The sequence below is a fragment of the Pavona decussata genome, unplaced genomic scaffold (assembly GCF_977016875.1).
Source record: "Pavona decussata unplaced genomic scaffold, jaPavDecu1.1 SCAFFOLD_155, whole genome shotgun sequence".
Lineage (NCBI taxonomy): Eukaryota > Metazoa > Cnidaria > Anthozoa > Scleractinia > Agariciidae > Pavona > Pavona decussata.
The window spans coordinates 1,759,086-1,782,229 of NW_028145567.1; the positions used below are offsets into that span (position 1 = coordinate 1,759,086).

The 23,144-nt window shown below is 39.2% G+C and overlaps 1 protein-coding gene across 1 annotated transcript; it reads left to right on the forward strand.

Annotated features, from left to right (window-relative positions):
* On the forward strand, positions 1-21,098 carry LOC146465796 (uncharacterized). Its single transcript, XM_085128038.1, has 18 exons — positions 1-274; positions 395-447; positions 609-669; positions 4,743-4,837; positions 5,790-5,867; positions 6,442-6,517; positions 7,641-7,717; positions 8,592-8,673; positions 10,148-10,242; positions 10,734-10,880; positions 12,019-12,073; positions 13,108-13,206; positions 13,324-13,453; positions 14,684-14,742; positions 15,435-15,526; positions 16,836-16,898; positions 17,764-18,061; positions 19,116-21,098. The coding sequence occupies exons 1-18, from the start codon at positions 166-168 to the stop codon at positions 19,154-19,156; spliced, it is 1,710 nt and encodes a 569-aa protein (XP_084984164.1). The 5' UTR covers positions 1-165; the 3' UTR covers positions 19,157-21,098.
* The last annotated feature ends 2,046 nt before the right edge of the window (positions 21,099-23,144 follow it).

Consider the following 23,144-nt stretch of genomic DNA (forward strand, 5'->3'; position numbering starts at 1 on the left):
TCAAAAAATCTCAAGGAAAACGGGAAATTAATTGTTCAAGATAGCGGGGGTTTATTTTTTCCAAAAATGGTTCACGTACCGGAAGTTTTGTTACTCGTCACGTGATCTATAGAGGGGTTAAAATTGTGTGACAGGAAAAATCCATCGACGCGACGGTATTAAAAAATGGCGGATGCTTCAAATGCTGAGCTAGAGTCCGACTTACTGGAAACCCGGAAGAGGTTGGAGGTGCTAGACAAAAATTACAGAAACCTTAAAGGGTTATCTCAAAGAGGTGAGCGATTTATTACGATGAGAACAATCTGTTTGACAAAGCTCTCATCGCGGAAGATTTGTTCAGCTGTGAAATTTTTGAGAGGTTGACTGACATCGATTGTTGGTTTGCCTATTTTAGCGGTTACTGAATTCGAAGAACTGCAGAAAAAATACCAGGACTACTACGAAAAGGCAAGTATATTATTTGTTAATTTATCTTTGTTTCTTTTTGAGTAGCATCCAGCTGATTCTTGATAGAAATAACGAATAAATAAAGCTACCTACTAATTAAAAAACAAATATATAAGCTTCAGCTTAAAGGCGAATGATTTTCCCTTTCCATTTTATCTCAGTATAAAGAACAGGAGATAAAATACCTAAAGGCCAAAGGGGACTTGGAAAAGCTCAAAGAAGGTAAGCAGAGAAGTTTTTGTAACATGACTTTGTTAAATCTAGGAGAAAAGTGCGATCAATTTCAAGGGAAGATCGATCGGCAAGATACGAATTTCGAATTTGCTATTCAGTGCTTTCATTTCCCGGTTGATATTAGCTCCAAAGCTGAAAGCAAATAATCTTTGAAATTGTAAGGGATATTGCATAAAAGCTTTTTATTGTTTTGTTATTGAGCTTTTTAAGAATTTAAAAGCTTACACTTTTATGCTAGCTTTTAAAGCTTACCTACTGGACGTAGGAGCATGCTTTCAGGAATGCGCGCAAGCGAAGTTACAAAATAATAACAATGTTGGATGATTCCTTTTAAATTGCGGTTTTTGTTTGTCTTTGGAGTTGAATATTATGCTCGATGGAACAAATTTGCGCGTAGACGCTGCTGTGATTTGTTTTTATAGTTTGATTGACGCGTTTGTTGTATTGAAAGATTTAACTTTACAAGGGCCTGAAAGGTTTCATAAGAAACATCTCTCTTTCGAAAGTTAATTAATTAGTCTTATTGGCAACAAAGGAAATAAATGCCAGTTATCACAAGCTTATGTTTCATTTGAAAGGAATGGATTATATAAAATACATGACAACATCTTTTCACACTGTAAATTGAAAAATATTCTATTGAAAGAATCCCGACTTTGCTTACAGTGGCGAGTTGGTAATTGTGTTTTGATTTATATTGGATGTGTGCCTCTCGAACTGACGCACTGTGAATTAAGACTCAATATAAGTCTTATTACACAGCCATAAAAGGAGATTTGGATAAATTTTATCATCCCTAAATTTTCTTACTAGGAGATATCGAAAAATTGAAAGGAAGGAAGTAAAATATTTATTTATTTTTAGTTACATCGTGTGGACTAGTTTTCAAATTCAATTAAAAATAAAATTTCTCAGCTCCACGCTACTAGAAGTATAATTTAGTTAGAACAAAAGTCTTGAAAATTATCAGCAGGTGGTGTGGTTAAATTAAAACAAATATTTATCTTTTGTAGTGATTTATTGAAAATATAAAGGATCTTTTATTTATTAGAGCATTTGGATGGGAGTGGGGATAAGTCTTCAAAATATCACCTAACACCCCCCTCCTTGGCAGAAAAAACAATTCATAATCCAGCCCTTGCCCTCATCTAATGTTTTGTCAATCACCTCCCCCTCCCCCATCTTCCAAATCCATACAGATATCTTGCCACACATACTCTCTTATAGCCAGACAAAGAAGTTTACCAGTGTAACCCATGTATAATTTCTTGTACATGATAAAATTATTTGATACAATTGAAGGGTTTTATGCAAAACCATCATAAGTGATGCTTTAGGCCATTTTTTTTTAAAATGTCGTTGTTAGCTTGGTTTCTTGGTACACAAATGAAAAACAGACATCACTGTAACTTTATTTTTCTGTCCACCTCGTGGTCCATGACGCATCATGTGACTTGGCACAAAAAACTTCTTATGGGGGGTGGGGTAAGTCCCTGGTCCCCACATCATCCTAATGAGCTGAATTTTTGCATTTTAATGCCTTTGATTTGATAGAAAAATATTGCCCTGTATTTTTTTTTGCAAATTTCTGCTTCATTTGAAGAAAAATACGTCGTATATTTCTTTTATTCAAAGCAGAAACAAAAGAAACTGATTAAGTTCTTTGTCAATTATTGACTACAGCACTTGAGCAGCACTGTGTAAAGTCTTAAAAGTTGTAACACATGTTTATTCTCTGATGCATTTTATGTAGCCAACCCTATTTAGGGAGTTTTGAAAAATTAGAACTAATTTATGGCTGTCATCTATTAGAGGCATTTCCTAGGAACAGAAAGTATGCATGGTCATGGAAAATCATGGAATTTGAAAATGGTGCAGTTCCAGAAAAAATCCATACCCACCCCATGGAAGGACACTGGAAATGGGGGTCTTGAAATCCAAAATTTTTAGAAGCAAAGTATGAAGCTTAACTGGAATTTCCTGGGGGGAGGGGGTGCAATACAGAAAACCTTCTGTGGGAGGAGTATGGATATTTTCTGGAACTGCGCAATTCGTTTTCCATGCCTGGAAAAGTCATGGAAATTAGAAATTTTTGTTTGGTTCATGGAAAAGTGAGGGAAATTCCAACTTTTTGTAGGAAACTTCATGTTAAACATCAAAATGTTCAGCCAGTGGGACATTACACTCTTTGTTTTAAAGTCATGCAGGAATGGGATTAAAAGTTGTGTCCAGAAAAGTCATAGAATTCTCTTTCCCAGTTTCTGTGTGAATCCCATAAAGGACTTTTATAAGTTTTTTTGAGATTTGTGTATAGGAAAATGGGAAATAGTACAGCAAGGTTGGGCTATCCTTTTGTGGTCCACTGTGCAGCAGTTTGTGTTTTAAAAGTGTTCAATCAACCATTGCGAGGACCTGAGGGACTTCACATGACCTTCTTATGTTATCTTCTATGCATTTTCAAACTGGAATTCTTTACAATTTATAAATTGATTTGAGTGAGGTCAGGAGAGTTCTTCTTAGTTGGCCATCTGTGGTCAAACTTATTTCAACAAATCCAAGGAAAGTATTTGTAAGTTTGCCCTTAGAAAACCACAAGGTTCATTTATCCCCCTGACTCGACTTTTTACACACATCTCATCCCTAATATGTAATATTGTAACTTATTATTATTTGCACCTCTCGAACTTTTTACCTCCAAAATTCTAAACTAGATACATAGATACATAAACATTCTTTTTTGCAATTTGGGGTAAGACTGTGGAATGAGATACCGCGTCGTATAAGAGATTTACCTAAGAAAGAATTCAAAGGAGAAATTTGCCGGCTTCTCCTCAGTATTTTGGTAAATGAAAATGATCATATTGAAATACCTATCCTAGTACAGAAAATAGGTCTCGCTAATTAGTTGCAACTTGTTAATTTTTTTTGTTGTTAATTTTTCAACTTTTTTTCTTTTTTTGTGTGTGTTACTCATGATTTCACTACCTCCCCTAAATTCTATTTGTTCTGTCTGTGATTGTTATAACTGTAATAATGTTAATTTTATCATTAAACAGTTGTAAGTCTGGCCTGCCTAGATTAGCTCTGACTACCGTACCTGCGGGCCAGTCTCTCTTTTTTGCTAAATTAATTTTTAAATTTTTGAATAAACTTGAAAACTTGAAACTTGTAGCTATTGTGTATTAAGTGTAAAGTAATTAATATATTTTTTGCAAGTCTAATACATCCTCTTGTTGTTGTTTGTTGTCTTAGTCCCCAGCAGGTTTCTTTTTAACAGGTCACAGGTCACAACTACAGGTCACTGTGATGATTGCATATAAACAAGCTTAACAGGGTCTCCTAGCCCTAAACTCCATACTAAAAAGCTGATTCAGGCCTAGGGCATGCAGACCCTCTTGGTTATACACCAGTACACCAGTGACCTGTACTTGTGACCCGTGAAATGTGACCTGTAAAAACGACCTGTCCCTCAACATTTGCTTATTTTCTTTTCACTCACTGCTGTATTTTATTTCTTTTCTAGTAAAACCATGTTCATCTACATTCAACTCTCAGTGCTCAAGATTTGTTATCACATTTTAACCATTTGAAATACCTTTGATTCAACATTACTGTTGTAGACGTTGGTGTTCACAAGCACTAAACCTGTTGAGACCTCAAAATTATACCACCAGCTTATTCACTTGCCCCCTAGGTTTATATGCCAGAGCTCAATGCCAGTTTTGAGATAATGATTGATTGTCATTTTGATATACTTTTTTCATTTTCATTTTTTTTGTTCCCCAATAATTACTCTGGATTAGTATAATTGTGATAACAAGGACAACAATTCAAACCACAAAAGCTAATATATATAATACAGTAGCTGTTAGAATCATCTGTTGTCTAGATTATTGTAAGGATGTATAAGAATAATATATATATATAATAATGACCGTGACTTAGACCAGGTCACATGTGATAATTAGTGTTATGCAACCAGCTTCTTGTCTCCTTCTAAAAGACAAAAAAATTATTTTATAATTATAGTAACTCTACTCTTTGTCCTTCTCTGTTCACAGTTTCAAATCTTGCACTATCTGAATATGAACATCTACATGAAAAGCTTGAAGTGGAACATTGCTGTAGGACAAAAGCAGAGGAGTTTGCCACCAATGTAAGCAAACATTTTAGTATTGTAAGAACAAATATTCCAGCAGGTATTGTTTTTCAAAAGCAGTGTTTCTGTTAACTCCAATATTTATCAAGCGTTTTTTGATTTTCTTCATTTTAATTTACATGGTACAATATGCATGACTGAAGCAAAAACATTTCTGGTTTTCCAGTGGAGCAGAGGTGGTACAGAATTGTGGCCAGACAAGAGCCTTCAGTCATCTTCCACTTCAACTTTATTGCTTCCATCACTTTGACATTATACGGCCAATACTAGTGGTATTTATAATTTACAAGTAGAGAAAAATCAAAAACAAAATGAGGAGTCTGTATAAAAGCAGAAATGCTTGAAGTAATAGACCCCTTTCAACAGTCATTTCATAACCTAAGGCAGGGCTTTCAACTCTCCCGGATAATCTGGGAGTCTCCAGATTTTGAACCGTATCTTCCGGTCCCCAGATCTAGGTCTGTTATCTCCAGATTTTGAGCCATTTATTGTGGTCTCCAGATTTATGCCTGTAATCTCCCAGATAAATCATAATTGACAAAGTTTGCTATTTGTCATAGAAAAGGAAAATCTGAAATGTGTAGCGTTGTTTCTGGTACTGTTTAATGTACGTCCCCCCTCCACTGAACCTGTGAATTTGGTCTTGATGCAATGCCTGTGTAAGGTGCTTTGTTATTGCTGGCCGGGGAAGTCATATTCTCCATATTTGAAGATGTGTGAGGTTGACGGCCCTGCTATTAGGTCACCTGTGTGGATGGTCCAGATTTCAGGAGTGTTTAATAATTATTGGTATTAATCTGAAACAGATCCTACCCTAACTTGTTATGTAAGTTTTGAGAATTTTTAGATGAAGGTTACTTGTGCATGAAGTAGGTTCTGTGCAATTATTTGATGTAATATGCACCAAGTAGCATACTTCCGAAAAGGTGGAATCATTTTTTTATCACAGATGGTTCAACAAAACAAGCAGCTTAAACGGCAAAGTCAGCTAATCATGTCACAAGTGGGAGCTGGACAGATCAACCTTGTGAGTTTCGATCCAATTTCATTAATTAAATAATTGTTATTTAATTGATTATGATTCTGTTTGATCAGTGCACATTCCACTTGCATCACTTGCATTTCAGCTGGTCACTTCCAGTCTGTGGGGAATTGTGCTTTGTCATAAAAAAAGTATTATTATTAGATGCTACTGTATATTAAAATAATGTTCATTACATCTCTTAGTTTGTCTCTTTCTTGAAGTTTAATATACAAGAGATACAATAAGTTAATTTCAGACCAGGAGGCAACCATATACCCAATTTCACTCAAAAAACCTAAAATACTCTTTTGGCTACCCTTTAGGACAGTAAGACAAATCAAATTTTTACAGTGGTCATACTTTCTCTTTTCAAGATTAGAGGATATGTCTGAGAAGGTAGTTCATTTGGGAAGTCCATGTAGGTAGTCTGTCAAGGCAAGTCACCCAGGTTAGGCCCATGAGTCAACTGTACATGGACCAACCCATCTTTTGTTGTAACTTACGTTGACACAGATGTATGCGCTTGGTTTTGTTAAAAAAGTACTTATTTATAATAACTTTGTTTGCAATTAACAAGGATGAAGTCTCTTCCCTTGATGGGTCAGATGACAGCAGTTTAAGTGACAATGCAGTTCTTCATGAAGAGATCAAAGGTGAGTAGATGAGTGTAAAACAAGGCTTGAAGATTAAAACTTGGGCAATTTTCAATTAATTTTAGTGCCCAAGTTCTAGCTCTTAAGCTCAAATATTGGCCATGCCAAAATTGAGCACAGCGTTTGGTAAATAGACCATATTTGAACAATAATGGAGCCTCTTGTGGAGGAATATCAGTATTTAAAAGTATTTTCATGCGAAATGATTCCAGCTAGTTCATATTAAATTCCAAGAATAAGTATATGGTCTGTTGGTTTGGCACTGAATTTGGCAATGTTCTGTGCTCCAAATGCAAAGAGCCCAACGTTTCATTGCAGTGGTCAGGCACTTTGCCCAGACACTTGAAAAAAATGTGTGGATTCCAACTTGCATTCAAGCTGCTTTCAGTTGTACTTGTCTGTCCAGAGCACCTTCTCCCTTAACCAGTGATGGTTAAATTATTGTTAGTAATATTTGTTTATAGTAAACTGTTCCTAGCATTCTATAGATGGATGGTTTGCTTATTGAGTAGAGAAATCCAGGGGGCGGGCAGGGGAGGGGGGATCTGAAAGTGCCATTTCCCGTACATGTATAGTGATACCCTGTTTCCACCCCTTCCTTAGCAGATCCTACCTAAAAAAGGAATCAGCCAATGGACAGATGCTTTGTTTTACAAAAGACTCGTGAGAGCTGGGCCATAAAACTAGGTTCATATGACAAGTATCTCAGTGTTAGAACATCCGAACTAGTAATTGGAAAATCATGGATTAGACTCCTGTTGGGATCGAGAACTTGGATTTTCTTTTAAATTTATGAGTATGCCTGTGTCTTTGACTGAAAAGTCATCTATCAGTAAATTATTTACCAGGCTAAAAAAACACAACATCGCATTTCTTCGACAATCATATACTTTTTTATATTGATCTGTTCAATGGATCAGCATTGCATAATGGTCAAAGTTTGCATGCTCTTCACTTGACTTAGATAGTTGCTCCACGAGTATTTCCACTACCAACAACTGTCAGCCCATTAAAAACTTAGAGATTGCAGTCTTGTTGTTTGATAGTGTCTGTCGCATTTGCTGTAGTGGGCTCAATATGATGGCTTATTTTGTTGTACAACCTTCATTTTCTATTTTCTCAGAACTGGAAGGACAAGTGGAGTCCCTTAAGAAGGAGTTGAGAACTACCAAAGAAGAATTGGCTTCAACACAAAATCAGGTTAGTATTTGATTAATGATCTGACAGCTAAAACTTCTTTAGTTGCCATTGGCCTTCCTGCCAACCTCCATCTTGGCCACTCCCGGGGGGGGGGGGGGGGAGGGTACTGCTTGGACTCTGAAACCCTTACCCTAAACCAGACCAAGTTCAGCGGCATTTTGCAACCCTATATATTACTAGACTAAAGAACAAAAATCTCTACCCTATCCGAGACTTGCTATTTTCCAGAAACTTGGTCATTATCACAGTCCAGCCAAAACAAAATCTTCTATGTGTACAACAACCGGGAAGCCTCTACTAGTCTAGACTAAATTCTTCAAGCAATTGATCAGTTTCCTGGAAAAATGATACTCTATTCTGGAACAAAAGTCTCATTTCTATACCCTATCCCAGATGAAACTGGTTGAAAACCATATCCTTCACAGCTGCACTTACCCATATTCAGCTGTTTCGACAAAGGTTGTCCCAAAAAGGCGTAAAAGAGTACGCGACAATGCCGAAAGGTAGTCTGGGAAATACCCAATAAATTTCAATAAAAGCTCTGAATACTTATTGCCCGCCATCTCAAATCTTCACTGTACGGTCGAGGCATTATGGATTCGGAGCTGTTATTGAAATTTATTGGGTATTTCCCAGACTACCTTTCGGCATTGTCGCGTACGCTTTTACGCTTTTTATTTTGGACAACCTTTGTCGAAACAGCTGTATATATATGTATACATACCCTAGGTCTCTACACCTCCCTTCACTGTGGGGAATACTGCGGTCACAATCAACTCCTGTCTTGCAAACAGCTTTCTATTTGCAACACGAGTTGGATTCCTAGTAAGTAGTGTGTAGTTATCATTGACACCTGTAAAATTTTTTTTGTTAGATAAACAAAGAAAGGAATTCGCACGAATCTACAAAGAAGAGACTGTTGAAGAATGAAAAACAGTTTAAACAGCTAAACAGAGGTGAGAGTCTTTAGCGGATTGTTATGCATCTATCGCCTGTACAATTCCACTCCCAGCAGTCTTCATCAACATAAGCTGCCACTAAGCAACCTTTTCTCCAGTACACTCTTTTTTTTTTATAAGAACCTTTTTTATAAGAACGTCGAGGCTGAGATTAACCAAAATTTCAAGAACGTATTAAGAACATTCCTCAGGCTGAGAGTCGATTAAGAACGTTTTTTGTGTTTTGCTAATCTGTACATAAAGTCAAGGTAACAAATGTAAATTAACCAAAATACTTAGGGACATGCTTTGTATAACATTAACAATGGTGACACACATCTCGGTTTGTCATAATCACTTTGATAGGTTTTATGGTCACGTCCGCTTTGATTTACTGAAATACATGTGGTGTATGCCATGTTAAGAACATCTTAACATGTTAAGAACATCTTAAGAACGTTTTCACCCTCAAATCACAAAAAAATATAAGAACGTTCAGCCTCAGCTCCAAAATTAGACGTTCTTATAAAAAAAAACAGTGTATAAGACATAAAAATCACCCACAGTTACTATATATGATAGCACGTTTTTGCGCCTCGATTCTCCTGACCGTTGAGGAACGTTTTGTCCTATGAATCACTTACTGCATAGATTGAATTCTGGGCCCAGTTGTTCAAAGCCCGATTAAGCTAATCCTGGGATAACGTGAATTTTGGTTCTAGTTTAATTACTGGTCAGTAAAGACTCTTCAAAAAGATTTTTATTCCTCAGTTTGGACTTTTTTTAAACCGTTAGCTTAAAATTAGCTTTTAAAATCATTTTTAATGAGCGAGATGAAAACCTCGGTTAATGTTTAACCGGGAATTAGCGTTAATCGGCTTTCGAACAACCGGCCCCAGATAGCCCAGCCAGTAATGTAGTTAGTATGCCCTTTTCATAGCCAAGGTGAGAGTAGTCGTCAATATAGGTGACATAAACTGTCTTTTTAAGTTAACTAGTCAATGTCAAATGTTGTTGCAAGTCTTCACAACAGATATTAATTTGCAGTTTCATTGGCCAGTCAAGTCAAGAATGAAATAACAAAAGACATGAAAATCATCAACTTATGAAATACAAATTACTTCTCTTCACTACTCCCCCGCCCCGACCACACTGCAAAAAAAAGAATAGAATAGAATAGAAGAATAGTCCTGCTAATTACAGTGGATCATTCCCACAGTCTGTGGGGATGCCATCGCACAGAGTGGGTGTGATCACACAACTTGCACAAGGGTGGGGCTATTCAAAGGGCACACTATCCTCTCAATCACTATATTAAAGAACGAGACCATTCATACTTTCTAGCTGCCTTTAGCTAGCACATTCCTTCACTTCAAATCAACTGTCCACCCCGCCCTAGCTTCGCGAGGTTTTGCGAGTCACGTATTTCTAGTTTAAATACCAAGTTTAGCTTGTTCAGTGTGAGACATGGATTGCACCCTTGACATTTCAGTCTCTGTGCTGGCCTTGGAAGAGTTTAACACCCTTCAACAGAAGTACGAACTTGAAACACAGTGCCGCTTTGAAGCTGAAAAATATGCTGCAGAGGTACCGAAACTTGAAAATGTTTGTAGAATCCTTTGACTTTCAAGACTGTACAAGTTAGAAATTGGACAACATTCCTGAATTTCGTACAGTGCATGCATGCAAAACGAAGTATCACGGGAAAGTACTGCAGAAGATCTTCCATTCGAACGGTCACACTCTAGGATTTTTTTTTTGCCACAGTCGAAAGGCTTCGGCAAACAAGGGTGTATTGCGGAAACATTGTTTGCCCCAAACGTTTGTTGGCTGTGCAAACAGGGAATCATTTGAGAATGATGTATTAATCAGTAAATGACACAGGCATGCGCGGAAAATAAAATCCGAGTGCTCCTATCAGGAGTCGAACCTAAGAACTTCCGATTACTAATTGGGAGGCTCTACCACTGAGCTACAGGAGACTCGCGGGAGCTTAGGCCATTACACTAGGTTCATGGAACAAACATCCTGCATACTGCCAGGATTTGAATTAACTTATCCATTTTTAACTACAACAGGTTTTAAGGGAAAAAGACGTTTTGGATCAGCAAAGGAAGTACATCTCGGATGCGACAAGCAAAGATGAACAACTTCAGAGAGCACTTGAGGAAATCAGCTCTTTAAACAAGAAGCTCGCAGAACAAAAAACGGAATCAGAAGAAAAGGTGGGAGACTAAAATGCGCGGGGTTGTAACAGAAACGTCACTTGAAATATAATTCCATGTTGTATGAGCAACTTCGTGATTATCCTAACTGGTTGCAATGTGGTCGAACTATCCGCGATCAAAAATTTTAAGAACGCAATAAAACATTCACCGTCATGCGCTCACGTTCTCAACAAAAACTTGAATTCAGTCGTTTTCACGTTAGTTGCAAGAGACAGCAATAAAAATACCAGTGTGGATAACGCACATACAGAACGATTGTTTTTACTCATAAGGCCTATGGTTTTGTGGCGAGACTCGTTACCGTCGCTGTCGTCGTTGCTTGAGTTTCCTTGTCCATAAAATGATAAATTTAACTTTCGGGTAAGATTCGATCTCCAAAATTTTCATTAGACCCCCTCTTAAATTGCAGAGGCACAAAGGAAACTTAGCTGGACTCTGAAAACAGTGCCGGCCCATCTTTTCGGCTTTAACCCTCTAAGCCCTAACGGTGATCAGCATCAAATTTCTCCTTTTAAAATCAATGCTTATTCAACCCCTGAGGTCATGAGAACTGATTAAGCATATCACCCAAGGTGAATTGTCTCGGTATCTGATTTTAATAACTTCTCCTCAGTAATTTTACTAGAAAAGTATGGGGATACAATAGAAGAATTTGTTCTCTGATATTAGGGGTTAAGGCGGGGGTACACCTGAAAGCCGTTTTCACGCCGCTTAAAATCGGTTTAATGGAAATGTCTCGTTCGCGTTTCAAGCAATACAAAAACCCTATGCTCTTTACACAAATCAATGTTTTGGGGTGTTTTGTAAATTTTTGGGTGATTTTTAGGTATATTTGGGAGAGATAGTTTTTCTCAAAAGAGTAGTAAAATTAAGAGAAATAAGAAATATTGAAGGTTTAGTGAAGTTTTAAAATTAGAATTTGTGGTTGATAATTAATAGACGGATACCAAGTTAGTCCACTAGAAACCCGGGGTGCTCTTGCGTGGGTATCAACTGTCTGTTAGTGTTCCAAAAATCATTTTCTTTCTTCTATCCATTCTTAAAACCTCTTCAAATTTCACTCAAATTCAAGTGTACCCCCGCCTTAAAGGGTTAACTATACTTGTGAATATTGTTTCTTTGTGACTTGTTGCAGATAAAAGATCTTTTAGAAGAAATGAAAGCATCAAAGGATGAAGGTTACATCAAAGGTAAGTAAAGAAGTCGGTTCAGGGAACAGGTGTCCTTTTAGACAAGTCTACATAATAAGATGCATTGTGCCAGAAACTGAAATTTCCAACTGTCATTGGCCCACACAGCCGAAGATTCCCATGTTAGTTCTTCGCCACCAGAATGCGTCATACTACCTTGCAGCTGGTTCCGTGCTGGAAATCTTGAGCTCAGAAAACTTTCGTAGGCAAGGGGTGTTTAGCATGCACACGATAATCTGGAAATTTAGTTTGGAGGTTGAATCAATCGTAACTTTTCCAGGGAAAAACAAAAATTAAGGAGTACCTCTAGTGATACTCCTCTTTATGAAGTTTCACGGAGCACTTGAAGTCCAGTTTCAATTGTATACTTGCGTGGATTCGTTTTCTCATTGATCAAATTTGCGCGACTTTTTGGGAAAGTAACTGATCAGCACCGTACCACAAATTCTAATTGTTGGAAATTAAACAACACTCGACCTAACTGGTTTCTCGTGCTGAGACAACCACCTTAGATTCCACCCTGCACCACCCAGCGGAGTCCATTTTTCTTTCCGCGTGACACATTGACAATGCACCCTAACTGTGACAGGTTAGTGGGCCACCTATGCCAGGATTATTATCAGCAGTTTTGAATTCTGGCTTATAACTCAACGAAGTGGTTACCAGTCATTTCATCCCCCCCCCCCCCCCCCTCACAAAGTTTGACTTCGTCTGCTGTCAAACTGTTGCCTTTTTTTTTTTTTTTTTACAAATGAGCAGTGGAAACGCTTTTCAAAAAAAAGACTTGGAAGCCTTGGGTAACTTCTAATGCCGATTAAGCGTTGAGCGGGCTTCAAACAACCCGTCCCTTGTCGATAAAAAATTGCAATTTTGTTTTTATCCCAACTGTGATTTGGGGAATCTTGCTGTTTCCCTTACAAGACAAATTGTCATCTTGTAAGGTACTGGTGCACTTGTAAATTCTATACGTTTTGTTTTTGAAATTCTTTCAAGGGAGACTGCAAATGCAGTGTTCTTTTTCTCTGTTTTAATAGTGACAGAAGAAAAACTTCACGTTGCTCAAGAACATATAGAATCCTTAGAACAGCAGCTGGCGGACTCTGAAAAGAAAGTCTCCGATGCCAACCAGAAAGGTATTTATTTTTAAATAACTTCCGCTTTTCTGTTTTTAAAGCCCTCTATACCTGGAGCTTTATAGACTGTGGTAACGTTATGTGTTCAACTCAAATGTATTATTTGTGGTATTTTAGTTTCAGAATTAGAGAAAAGTTTGGAAGATGCAAAGACAGAGGCTGCTGCTCCACCCCCACCCCCACCAGCAGCAGCTCCACCGCCCCCTCCCCCTCCGCCGCCTCCGCCTCCGCCAACTCACCTTATCAAGTAAGTTGATGTGTAGTTGGAATTTGACCGTATTCCCGCGCTTTTTGTTAGGGACGTGACTTAGATATTAGGGAACTTAAGCAACAACAACGGTGAAGGAAACGTTAAGTTAACGTCACTTGAAAATATTACTTCATTTATTTATGCTACTTGGCGATTATTTCTACTCATTCACTGAACTTGTACAGAAACGGCGAACTACCCAGGCACCAAATTAAGCAGGCATGGTGTTCGAGCTAATAAAGAGGATGAAAAATTTGCCGTCGTATGTTCACGTTCTCCACAAAACCTTGAATTTGGTCATTTCACGTTGCTGTTTTGCCGAGGACGGCAAAATTTAAAACGCACGTACAGAGCGATTGTTTTCCCCTATTAATCCTATTGTTTTGCGGCGTTGTCGTTGCTGTCGCCGTCGTCGTTGCTTAAGCTCTCTAATGTGACTTACTGTAATGGTTACAAGATCACGTGACAGTACTGAAAGGGGCCAGGCTTTTTTAGCCTGCGTGCGGATGTCTCTTGTTTCCTTTGGGCGGAAAGAAGAGTCGTGATTGCACAGTGAGATTCAAAATTTTTCTGCAGCCTCTATGGGACGTTCTCTTGAGGAGGACTTGTTCGTCGACCGTTATTATATGATTGTGTATGGTTTTGTACCCGGACAAAACTTGCATGATGTGTACTAGCACACTTAGATCCGTGTAAGTGTTGTGCACGATTGTAAAATCCAACGAGATGGTCACATTGTACCGAGAATCCAAAAAACTACATGCTACTGGAGCGGATACAATACTTGTATAGATAGGCAGTCTGGATAGCAGTTACAATGTCAAAAGAAAGCATATTTGTACAAATTTTGTTAGGAATCCTAAACATATCTGGTATAACGGGGATGTAGCATGAAAGCATATGACGGTCTTTAATTGCGTGACGCAGACGTGACCTGGCGTGACGATTGCTTCTGTTTAAACACGTTTACAAATTGTAACAGCAGCACCAAGGAAAAACAACGACTTGGCTGTGACAAGTTTACATTTTCCAGCGTTTGGCCCCACCTGCATGTATTTTTGCTTTAAACAGTGATTGTCTCATTGCTTTAGTTGTATTTTGTGTTATCAACTAGGCGTGGTAACCCCAGTATTGCGCTTGTATATATGTATACTTCCATGATTGTGAGCAGGGCCTTTAGTAACCAGAGTGAATGAAATAAATTAAAGTTGGCCGTTTTCTTTACAGGAAATTCATAAATATTGTGGGACCAAAGAAAAAGAAGGACAGTTTAAAGCGAAATAAAGGTGAGGTCATGATAGAAAAGGCGATAGTCTAGGTTTGTCAAACTTACATAGGAAAGCGTGTTCCCAGTATTAGAGACCATTAGATTCTAGGACGAATGCAACTATGAATACGAGATTGACTTCAAGTTTTTAGCGAAGTACTAAGAAGAAATATAACCCAGGAAGCTTCATTTTACTCTTTACGAGTGACGAACGTGACGCAGTTGTTTTTAATGATGATAGCCAAGCCCTTTTGTGATTCCAAAAAAGGCGAGATCACCTACGTTTCGAAGACTTGTTTTCGCCACTACGCCGTGTTTGCAGAAACTCGTAGTAAATTGACGACAGCTATCTCGTTTTCCCGCCAAAATGACACTGGTTCACTCGTGCGCAGAGCGGTCAGCGAGACTTGTACCAACGACCTCCGGATTTCAAAACCAACACCCTAATGGCGATCTGGGGAGGGAGTGTAACCATTCAAATGAAGGAGGAGGGAGAGCAGCTGGCTATATTTACAATCGCGGCCAAACAGGTGACCTCTTGGCCACCGTGAAGCAACTCCAGCCAGCGTTCAGAGCGGGACTTGAACCCGGGATATCCGTATTTCAAGTCGGTTGTCCGGCGCCGACAATATAATACGTGGATTTGGCAATTTGTCCTCTTCAATTTTTCTCATGTTGCGTTAACTAATGCTATGACAACTGTTTGTTCAGCGGCAGGTCCAAAAGACCCTCTGGCAAACGCCATGTCTGAAATGATGGACAGGATAAAGAGCGGAAACATGCAGCTCAAGCCTGTCAGAAGTGTACGTCTAGTTAAGCTTCAAAGCAATTTAGATTGTAACTCACAATAGGTCACTCGCATTGAGAGGTCACATGACCAATCCCTCTTACACGACAAATAGCTCTAGTCATTTTATATTTGTGTGCCTAGTGACCTGGTCTTTGACTGAAAACGAGACTGAAGTTGACTTTGATTTGATACAAACCTCAGTGCTTTTCATATGAAAGTGATGTTCTTATGCTAACTATGTTGTAAAGAATATCGAATCTCTAAACAGCTTTAAAAGTCAGCGTGAAAAACTTTATTTTGGTCTTCTTTACAAAGTTTTTAATGTAGACTACGTCCGTTCTTACAAAGTTGTCTGCTCCAAATGCCGCCGCAATGATCTTCTACAGGCGTGGTCCTGTTCATATTTTTGTTCATCTAAACCGTTGGCTGGGTAAACTCAACTTTCTATCGGGGTGTGGGGTGGGTAGACAGACCCTGTAAGGGACGCGATGTCCACCTGTCGGCTTACCTGCCATGGGCAAATAAGTAAATAAGTAAATAAATAAATAAATAAATAAATAAATAAATAAATAAATAAATATAAATACGAAAAGCGCTGAGGTTTGTATCAAAACAAAGTCAACTTCAGCCTCGCTTTCACTCAAAGGCCAGGTCACTAAGCTCACAACTGTAAAATAAATGACCATAAATGGAAGGCGCATTATGAAATTGCGTAAATTAATGTTGAGGCTAATTTGATATCGTGGGTAGGATGCAAGAGCGGTTTTCTACAGTGTCGAATTTTCTTTGGTTTTACTTTACTATGCTCTGTGATTGGTTAAAACAACACTCGCGCCATCGATTTCACCTGGTCACACGTGGTTTCCCGCGCTTCAGGCCATTTGCATGTATTTGGTACGAGTTATGATTGGTTCATTGTGTTGTCTTCGCTGTGATTGGTTAGAGTCCTTTTAAAAGCTTTTGTTTTACAACACTCCTAAACCAATTACTCTGCAGCGCGAGTTTTCACGGGAATTTGAAAAATTTTCATAACCGGCATTATGATGATGGAGGGCGCTTGGCCCGCCATCTTGGCACTTATGAAAATGAAGTTTGACTTAAGAAGAGAGAACTAATGGATACTGCAGTCAAAATTTTAACACTTAAAAAAAGAGAGAGGAGTTGAGATCACGTGACCTCTTTTCCTGCCATTTTCTGTAGAATGGGAAACAGAACTTGAAACTGAGTTACTTCATCAATTAATTCATCTCGTTTCTGAACATCTCATCACAACCTGGTGTAGTCGCCAGTTCTCCTAATTCTGTTTTGTGTCTTGGTTTCAGCAATCTACTGGCAGCGACGGGAGCGACAACACAGATGCTATGTCAGATCTGGGAAATCTTCTGGTAGGAGATGGAATCCGATTTAGATTTTGACGGCAGATGTTTCTTTTTTGTCTTCGACATAACTACTGCTACTGCTACTGCTACTACGCAATTTATGAAAAGCGAGAGAGTGTGTTTCATCCGATTTAAAAACACTAAGAAGTAGGTTGAATAAACGAGGCTTAGCGGGGCGTTTTAATCAATGTTTTTTTCCCAGAGTTATTGAGGTAATTTCGCCACCATAAAGAGATTCGAGTGCTGACGTTTAGACCGTTAGCCCTTCGTCAGAGCGAATCGACAAAGGGCTAACGCTCGAAACGTCAGCATTCGAATCTCTTTATCTTGTCCAAATTACCTTATCAACTGTGCTGATAAACCAAACATTCGTTCTACTCCCCACCGACACAACAACACAGTTCCTTTAGAAACTAAACCCCTATCCATTTGTTTTAAACCAAATTCGAGATGTTTGGAAATCGGTTGAAACCCTCTTCTGAGTGTTTGATATAATAACTTCTCAAAGCATTAATAATTCTTGGAGAAATCCAAAGCAGAAGTTCACCAAATTTTATGATAATTACGATAGCATTTCCAAACCTCCTTCAAGGTAGTGATTTCCTTTGTCCTCTCGTCAAAGATTATCATCATCTTCATCATCGTCTTCGTCGTCGTGGTCGTCGTCATCACCATCATTGTCATTGTTATGAAGTGTAAAACGTATGTTCGCTGAAATGTAAGGCCACGTAGGTCGTAAAGGCGAAACTTATAGGCCATTTAGAGACTATAAGGATTATGATTATGATGATGGTTATACAGTCATGACTGGTTATTTCGAAAGAGTGGTGAAAAAGGTACGTCATGTAGTTTGTATTTATTACTGTTACAGAAATCGTTGAAGAGAAATCCCAGCGTTGATGTTGGAGGAGTAACTTCGCCTGGAGCAACAGATGAACCGGCGGTTGAATGGGCGACTATTAAACTGCGCAAACGAAGCGGCAACGAGTTGAACAAGGGCATGTCTAACGGAGGAGGAACTGGCGGCAATAATAATGAACTGAATAAAGTTGTATTGAGAAAACCGCGGAGCCATTCTGCAGGGGATATACTTGATGAAAGGCCTAAAGACGAGGCGACTTCAGAGCTTAAACGGATTCTTATGAAACAGAAAGCTGCAGCGGAGAAAGGTAAATGGTAATGTAATTATATACCGCATATATCACTTAGTCTCATGGCCGTTTACAATCCCTCTGTGGCTTAAGATCGGACGTCAGCATGTCAAGGAGCCACTGGCACTGCTATCAGTCCATATTTTGATCTCACGCACCCACCCAACCCACGCATGAATGTGAAAGACAGACTAAATCAGAGAGAGATAGACCACCATAGATAGACCAAGAGATAGACCAAGGTGTGTCAGTGTTGCCAGAGAATTTTGCATCAAGTCAGGGAAAATATAAATATAAGTTTATTTTTGGCTAGCCACAAAGTTTGTGAAAGAGTTTCCTTCTTGGCAAAGGTCAAGCCCGTTTCAAAACATAGTTATGAAGGAATATATTAACCTGGCTTCATCGCCGGATTTGCTGTCGAAGGATTTGTCTTGGATGGTCAGTGAAAATTGGATTGCGATCAGTGAAAAGTGACGGAACTTTTTTGTCGTGATGAATGGAAACCCTAAATTGTAGATATATATTTAGACCCTTCTTAATGTTGTCAGAGTACAAACTGGTCTTTTGTTCAAAAACTAGAAGCGCTACAGTAAAGTATTGCGCATTGGAAAGTTCATTTCTTAGGATTTTATTTACAGACACAAATTAAAGTTAGAACCAACGTGTGTACCATAATAAGCAGCACCACAGGAAAGTTTTGTTGAAAACCTCCATTGTAACGGTCATACACGTATTTAGGATTTCGATTCCACACAACCGTCTTGTAAAGCGAGCGGAAAAAGAAAACAGTTCCACAGAAACGCACGTCTCGACAGAATAGTCACACTTAAGGATTTCATCCGCATACTCAAAAAGCTAGAGCTTGTTCGAAACAGTGAACTGCGTAACAGGAAAGTACTTTTCAAGAGCTTTCATTTGGATAGTTTTATCCGTAGAAAAACCATGTACATTTACATAAATAACACCACAGAAAAGTACTGCTTTGTCAGTAGTATTTGTTTAACTTATCACAGTGCGTTAATTTGCCCTGTTTTTTTCGTGTTCTCTAACATCATCTGTTTTTGTGTTTCAGAGCAAAAGGGAGAAAACCTTAATGATACTGAAGCAAGATGAATTAATACAGAGCTAACTTTTTTACAGTGTCTACTATCTACAGCACGAAAATTTGTTGCGCGCGAAGGTAGTAATACGGGGAACAAGCAATCGCAACTTGCAACGTAACATTTGTTGCGCGGCAAACTGCAAGGAATGTTGCACGTATAACTTGACCTTTAGAAGTGGTATTCGTTGTCAAAGTTGTCAAAGTCCAAAATCAAGTATACTTTAACATGAAGTTGTGGATAATCATTTGTGTTTTATTTTAAATGTGGATTTATCTTCTTGGACCTCAACAGGGAAATTGTAATCATAGTTTGTCAACTGTCACATTTCGGTATATATTTAAAGTTAAGGTCAGGGTGTTGATCTAGTTGAAAATGAGACATTTAGAAAATAATATTAAAGAATAGAACCAAATAATAATCAACAAAGAATTTTATTAGTATCGATTTGGTCAAGTGACGCATTTCCTCAAGGAATTAAGAGGGGGGCTGGGTGGGGATACGTTTTTTTGTAAGGATGGGGAGGGGGATGAGGGGAAGATAAACGAACATTTCGGATTCAAATTGTTGATTGTTGTTTATAGCATCTCAAGAGACATGTGGTTACTTAGTCGACTCGCTAATGCGTCACAAAGCCCCCACAAAGGTCTACATATACTTTATCCATTAATTTGTTGTCTAAGTAGAGCGTTTTTCAATTGAGTGTCCAAGGTAAATCGCGTTAGCTTTGGTTTTGCTTTGCTGCGTTCTATGATTGGGTGGCAAAGCTTGCGTCACTTTCTCAGCCAATAAGAAGCAAAAGCGGTGGTGACGTGTTCGCATGCGTTTTCCCGCGCTTGTCGCTGTTTGCATACATTTGCTTCGAGTTCTGATTGGTTAATTGCGCTGTTAACATTCATTTGCTTCGAGTTCTGATTGGTTGATTGCGCTGTTTATGTCGGCCGTAATTGGTCAGAGTAATTGCTTGGGTTATGGTTTTACGACACTCAATTGAAGACTGCCCTATCCCGCATACCATTTAGAGTAAATAATTGTATCTCCAATCTGATGCCCGGGTTGTGCATTTTCTTAGCTGAACTCTAGCTGATTTACGTTTGGTCATGTGGTCTGAAGGTGCCTTTCTGTTGTAGCTTTCTGATTGGGGAGCGTCGCTTACAAAAAATTCTCAAAGAATTATTGCAGATATGCTACAGTATTTTCTATGATAAAGGAAATGCCGAGAATACAAATGTTGAAAGGGGAGTTTATCATGTTTTTTCCTGCGATTTTTTCAGATGGAAACTCGAGAGTGTGAGATCCCACTCATATTTATCTGATCGTGGAATATCTGGGCACAAATAAGTAACATTAGGCTTGTCCAGTTTTTTTCTGTCACGCAACATTAATCGCGTGACAGAAACCTGGAGTTAGAAGATGTACTAAAAATAATGTAATATTCCCGATGCAAACAGGTAATAGTGAATTAAAAATTTTAATTGCAAATAGTGGCTGGTTCAGTTAGGAGGAAATTTAAAACAGAATCATTTAGCAGAAGATGTTGATGGTTATGGAAACCTATTCGCCTCAATGTCGTTAGTCACAAACCGACCCGACAAATTTCGTCAACTAGTCAAGATATTTTCTGATTGGCTTTTTAGAATTAAGTCTTTCAAGTGAAGACTTTCAATAGTGATGTAAACGACACCGGGGTGCGTTCCACTTAGCCAAAATTGTTGGTTTGTAAATCCGCAAACTGAAAGGCTTTATGCCGAAGTTAGAGTGTTTTTTCCAGAAAGTTTTCTGTATATCCGCTCGTTCATTTATATTTTAACCAGTTGAACCAGAAATTTCGGCTAAATGGAAAGCACCCCTGTTCTCAGTTGCATAACATTTGAATAGTTTTTGGTTGTTGTTGGTAAAACTGTTTTGTATGCAAGCAAAGCTTTTTGCATAATTAAATTTCCCAACAACTTTTATTAGTTGTCAGTGTTGTTGTACTGCTGTCTTCATCCTTTTTATTATGGACAATTAGTTTCATTATTATCAAGCGGATAAATATAGTGACGTGGTTGCCTGATCCCAACGGTCAGATTTATCAGCCCTTAATCTCCCTGGAATAACCACCAAGCAAGCAAAGTTCAATAGAGTGTTTTCACCTGACGCCACGGCGGCCATGTTGGTGTCCCAAAACAAAGAAATGGCGGCCATGTTGGTGTCCCAAACTAAAGGCTGGTTTCCATATGATCGCAGATCGCAGATCGCAATAAGGTCTGCGATCATATGGAAACTACTTCTGTGATCGTCTGCGATCCTGCGGTCGCGATCGCAGACGATCGCAGAAGATAGAACCATGTTCTATCTAAAGGCTGGTAGCCTGTTCCAGGCTCCTAGAGAGATGCACGAAGGAGAGTGCGAGGGGACGAAAACGAGGGGGGAATGGTGGAAAGTACATTCCTCCCTCGTTTTCGTCCCCTCGCACTCTCCTTCGCGTATCTCTCTAGGAGCCTGGAACAGGCTAAAAGGCTGGTTTCCATATGATCGCAGACCTTATTGCGATCTGCGATCCGCGATCATATGGAAACCAGCCTTAAACCTCAGGGAATTGAACTCTATTTTTATGCAAATACTTTCTTTTGTTTCAGTAAACCAATATGGCCGGTAGTCACGTGAATGAAAACGCTCTTTTACCTTAACTTTCTCCACCTAAGCAAATTTCGGGCTTTACCTCGCTGTAAGAACCTGTAAAACTCACAGCTAACGTAAAGCAAAGGAAACAAAAACGACAAAATAATACAGGAAAGGAAAACAATAACCTACAACAAAAAAACCTGTCAAGTTTTTACATCAAGGTAAACCCAAATTTCGGGGCACTGTCAAACATCTCGCAACTTTTTCCATAGGAAGGTTTCAGCAATCTAATTCTATACCTGCGAATGTTAACAGCAGGGCTCGGCCCTCTGCCTTTTCAGGGGCCATAGGGACGCCTATATCTTTACATAATTTTAAGAAGTTTTGAAGGTCAGCTTTGCATTGGGATGGGGACTCTGCCGTAATAAGAAAATCTTCAAGAAAGTGAATAACATTTTGAGATATTTAGTTTGTTACGAGCCAGCCATTCCATCGCACTGCTGACCTTTGGCAAACAGTAGTCCACATAGTACTTGGCCCTTCATCACATACCCTGAATAGGTGGTAGTCATTTGGGCGTACTGGGATTATGCGGAAAGTCCTCCTATCGTCAGTCTTAGCCAAAGTACAACCCGGGCATAATTTGTTTATCACGCAGACAGCGTCATCACCTGTTGCATAGTGCACTGAGCAAAATTCTGATGGAGTGAAGCCATTGACCGAGCCCCCATAAGGAAATGGGGTGCCCCCGTTTGGGTTTTTACTCTGTCAGGGACTCTGTGACCCAACGGCTGCTGACAGAATGGGATCCTTGCGGGTCCTGAGTTCCAACCACTCTCTGTATCCACTAACTAACTCATGGGCAGTGGTTGTCGCGGTGGTATTCAACTGCATGGCCGGTTGTGATGCAGTGCACTTGAAGTACAGGACTGGAGGACTGGTGGGTCAGGCACAAACTGTTGGGGTAGATGTAGTAGCTTTCTGAAGGGCGTGTTTCATCGCCTCTATGCCGGATGGCGCTAATGAGTTTAGCAGATATGAGCCCTGCTCCACTTGGGCCTGCTGAAGTCACTTCTGTTGTCTCTTGGGGGTGTTGGTTGAGGCCGCAGCACACTGAAACGGATGAGGAGATGCAGTACCATTAACCGCCTCTTCTCCGCGTAGCAGCTGTCTCTTGGAAAATGGTCCGTGTATGAGGCATACTGCCCTAGATATCAGTCCTGAATAAGACTTCATAACCGTGCCCTTTGCAAGTAAGCCCTTCTCTCTTGTCATTTCCTTGGGTCCATATGATAAAACAAGGGATATCCCACACAAAAAGCCAAAATTGACATAGCTAGATATCCCACGAAGGACGGAGGAAGGCCATGGCTACCAGAACAGTGTAAAACACT

Bases quoted from the DNA above. Each gene is read 5' to 3' on its own strand.
- LOC146465796 (XM_085128038.1), top strand. From the start codon at position 166: ATGGCGGATGCTTCAAATGCTGAGCTAGAGTCCGACTTACTGGAAACC. The intron at 670-4,742 runs GTAAGCAGAGAA...CTCTGTTCACAG, and splicing joins CTTGGAAAAGCTCAAAGAAG to TTTCAAATCTTGCACTATCT. The intron at 7,718-8,591 runs GTTAGTATTTGA...TTTTTTTGTTAG, and splicing joins TGGCTTCAACACAAAATCAG to ATAAACAAAGAAAGGAATTC.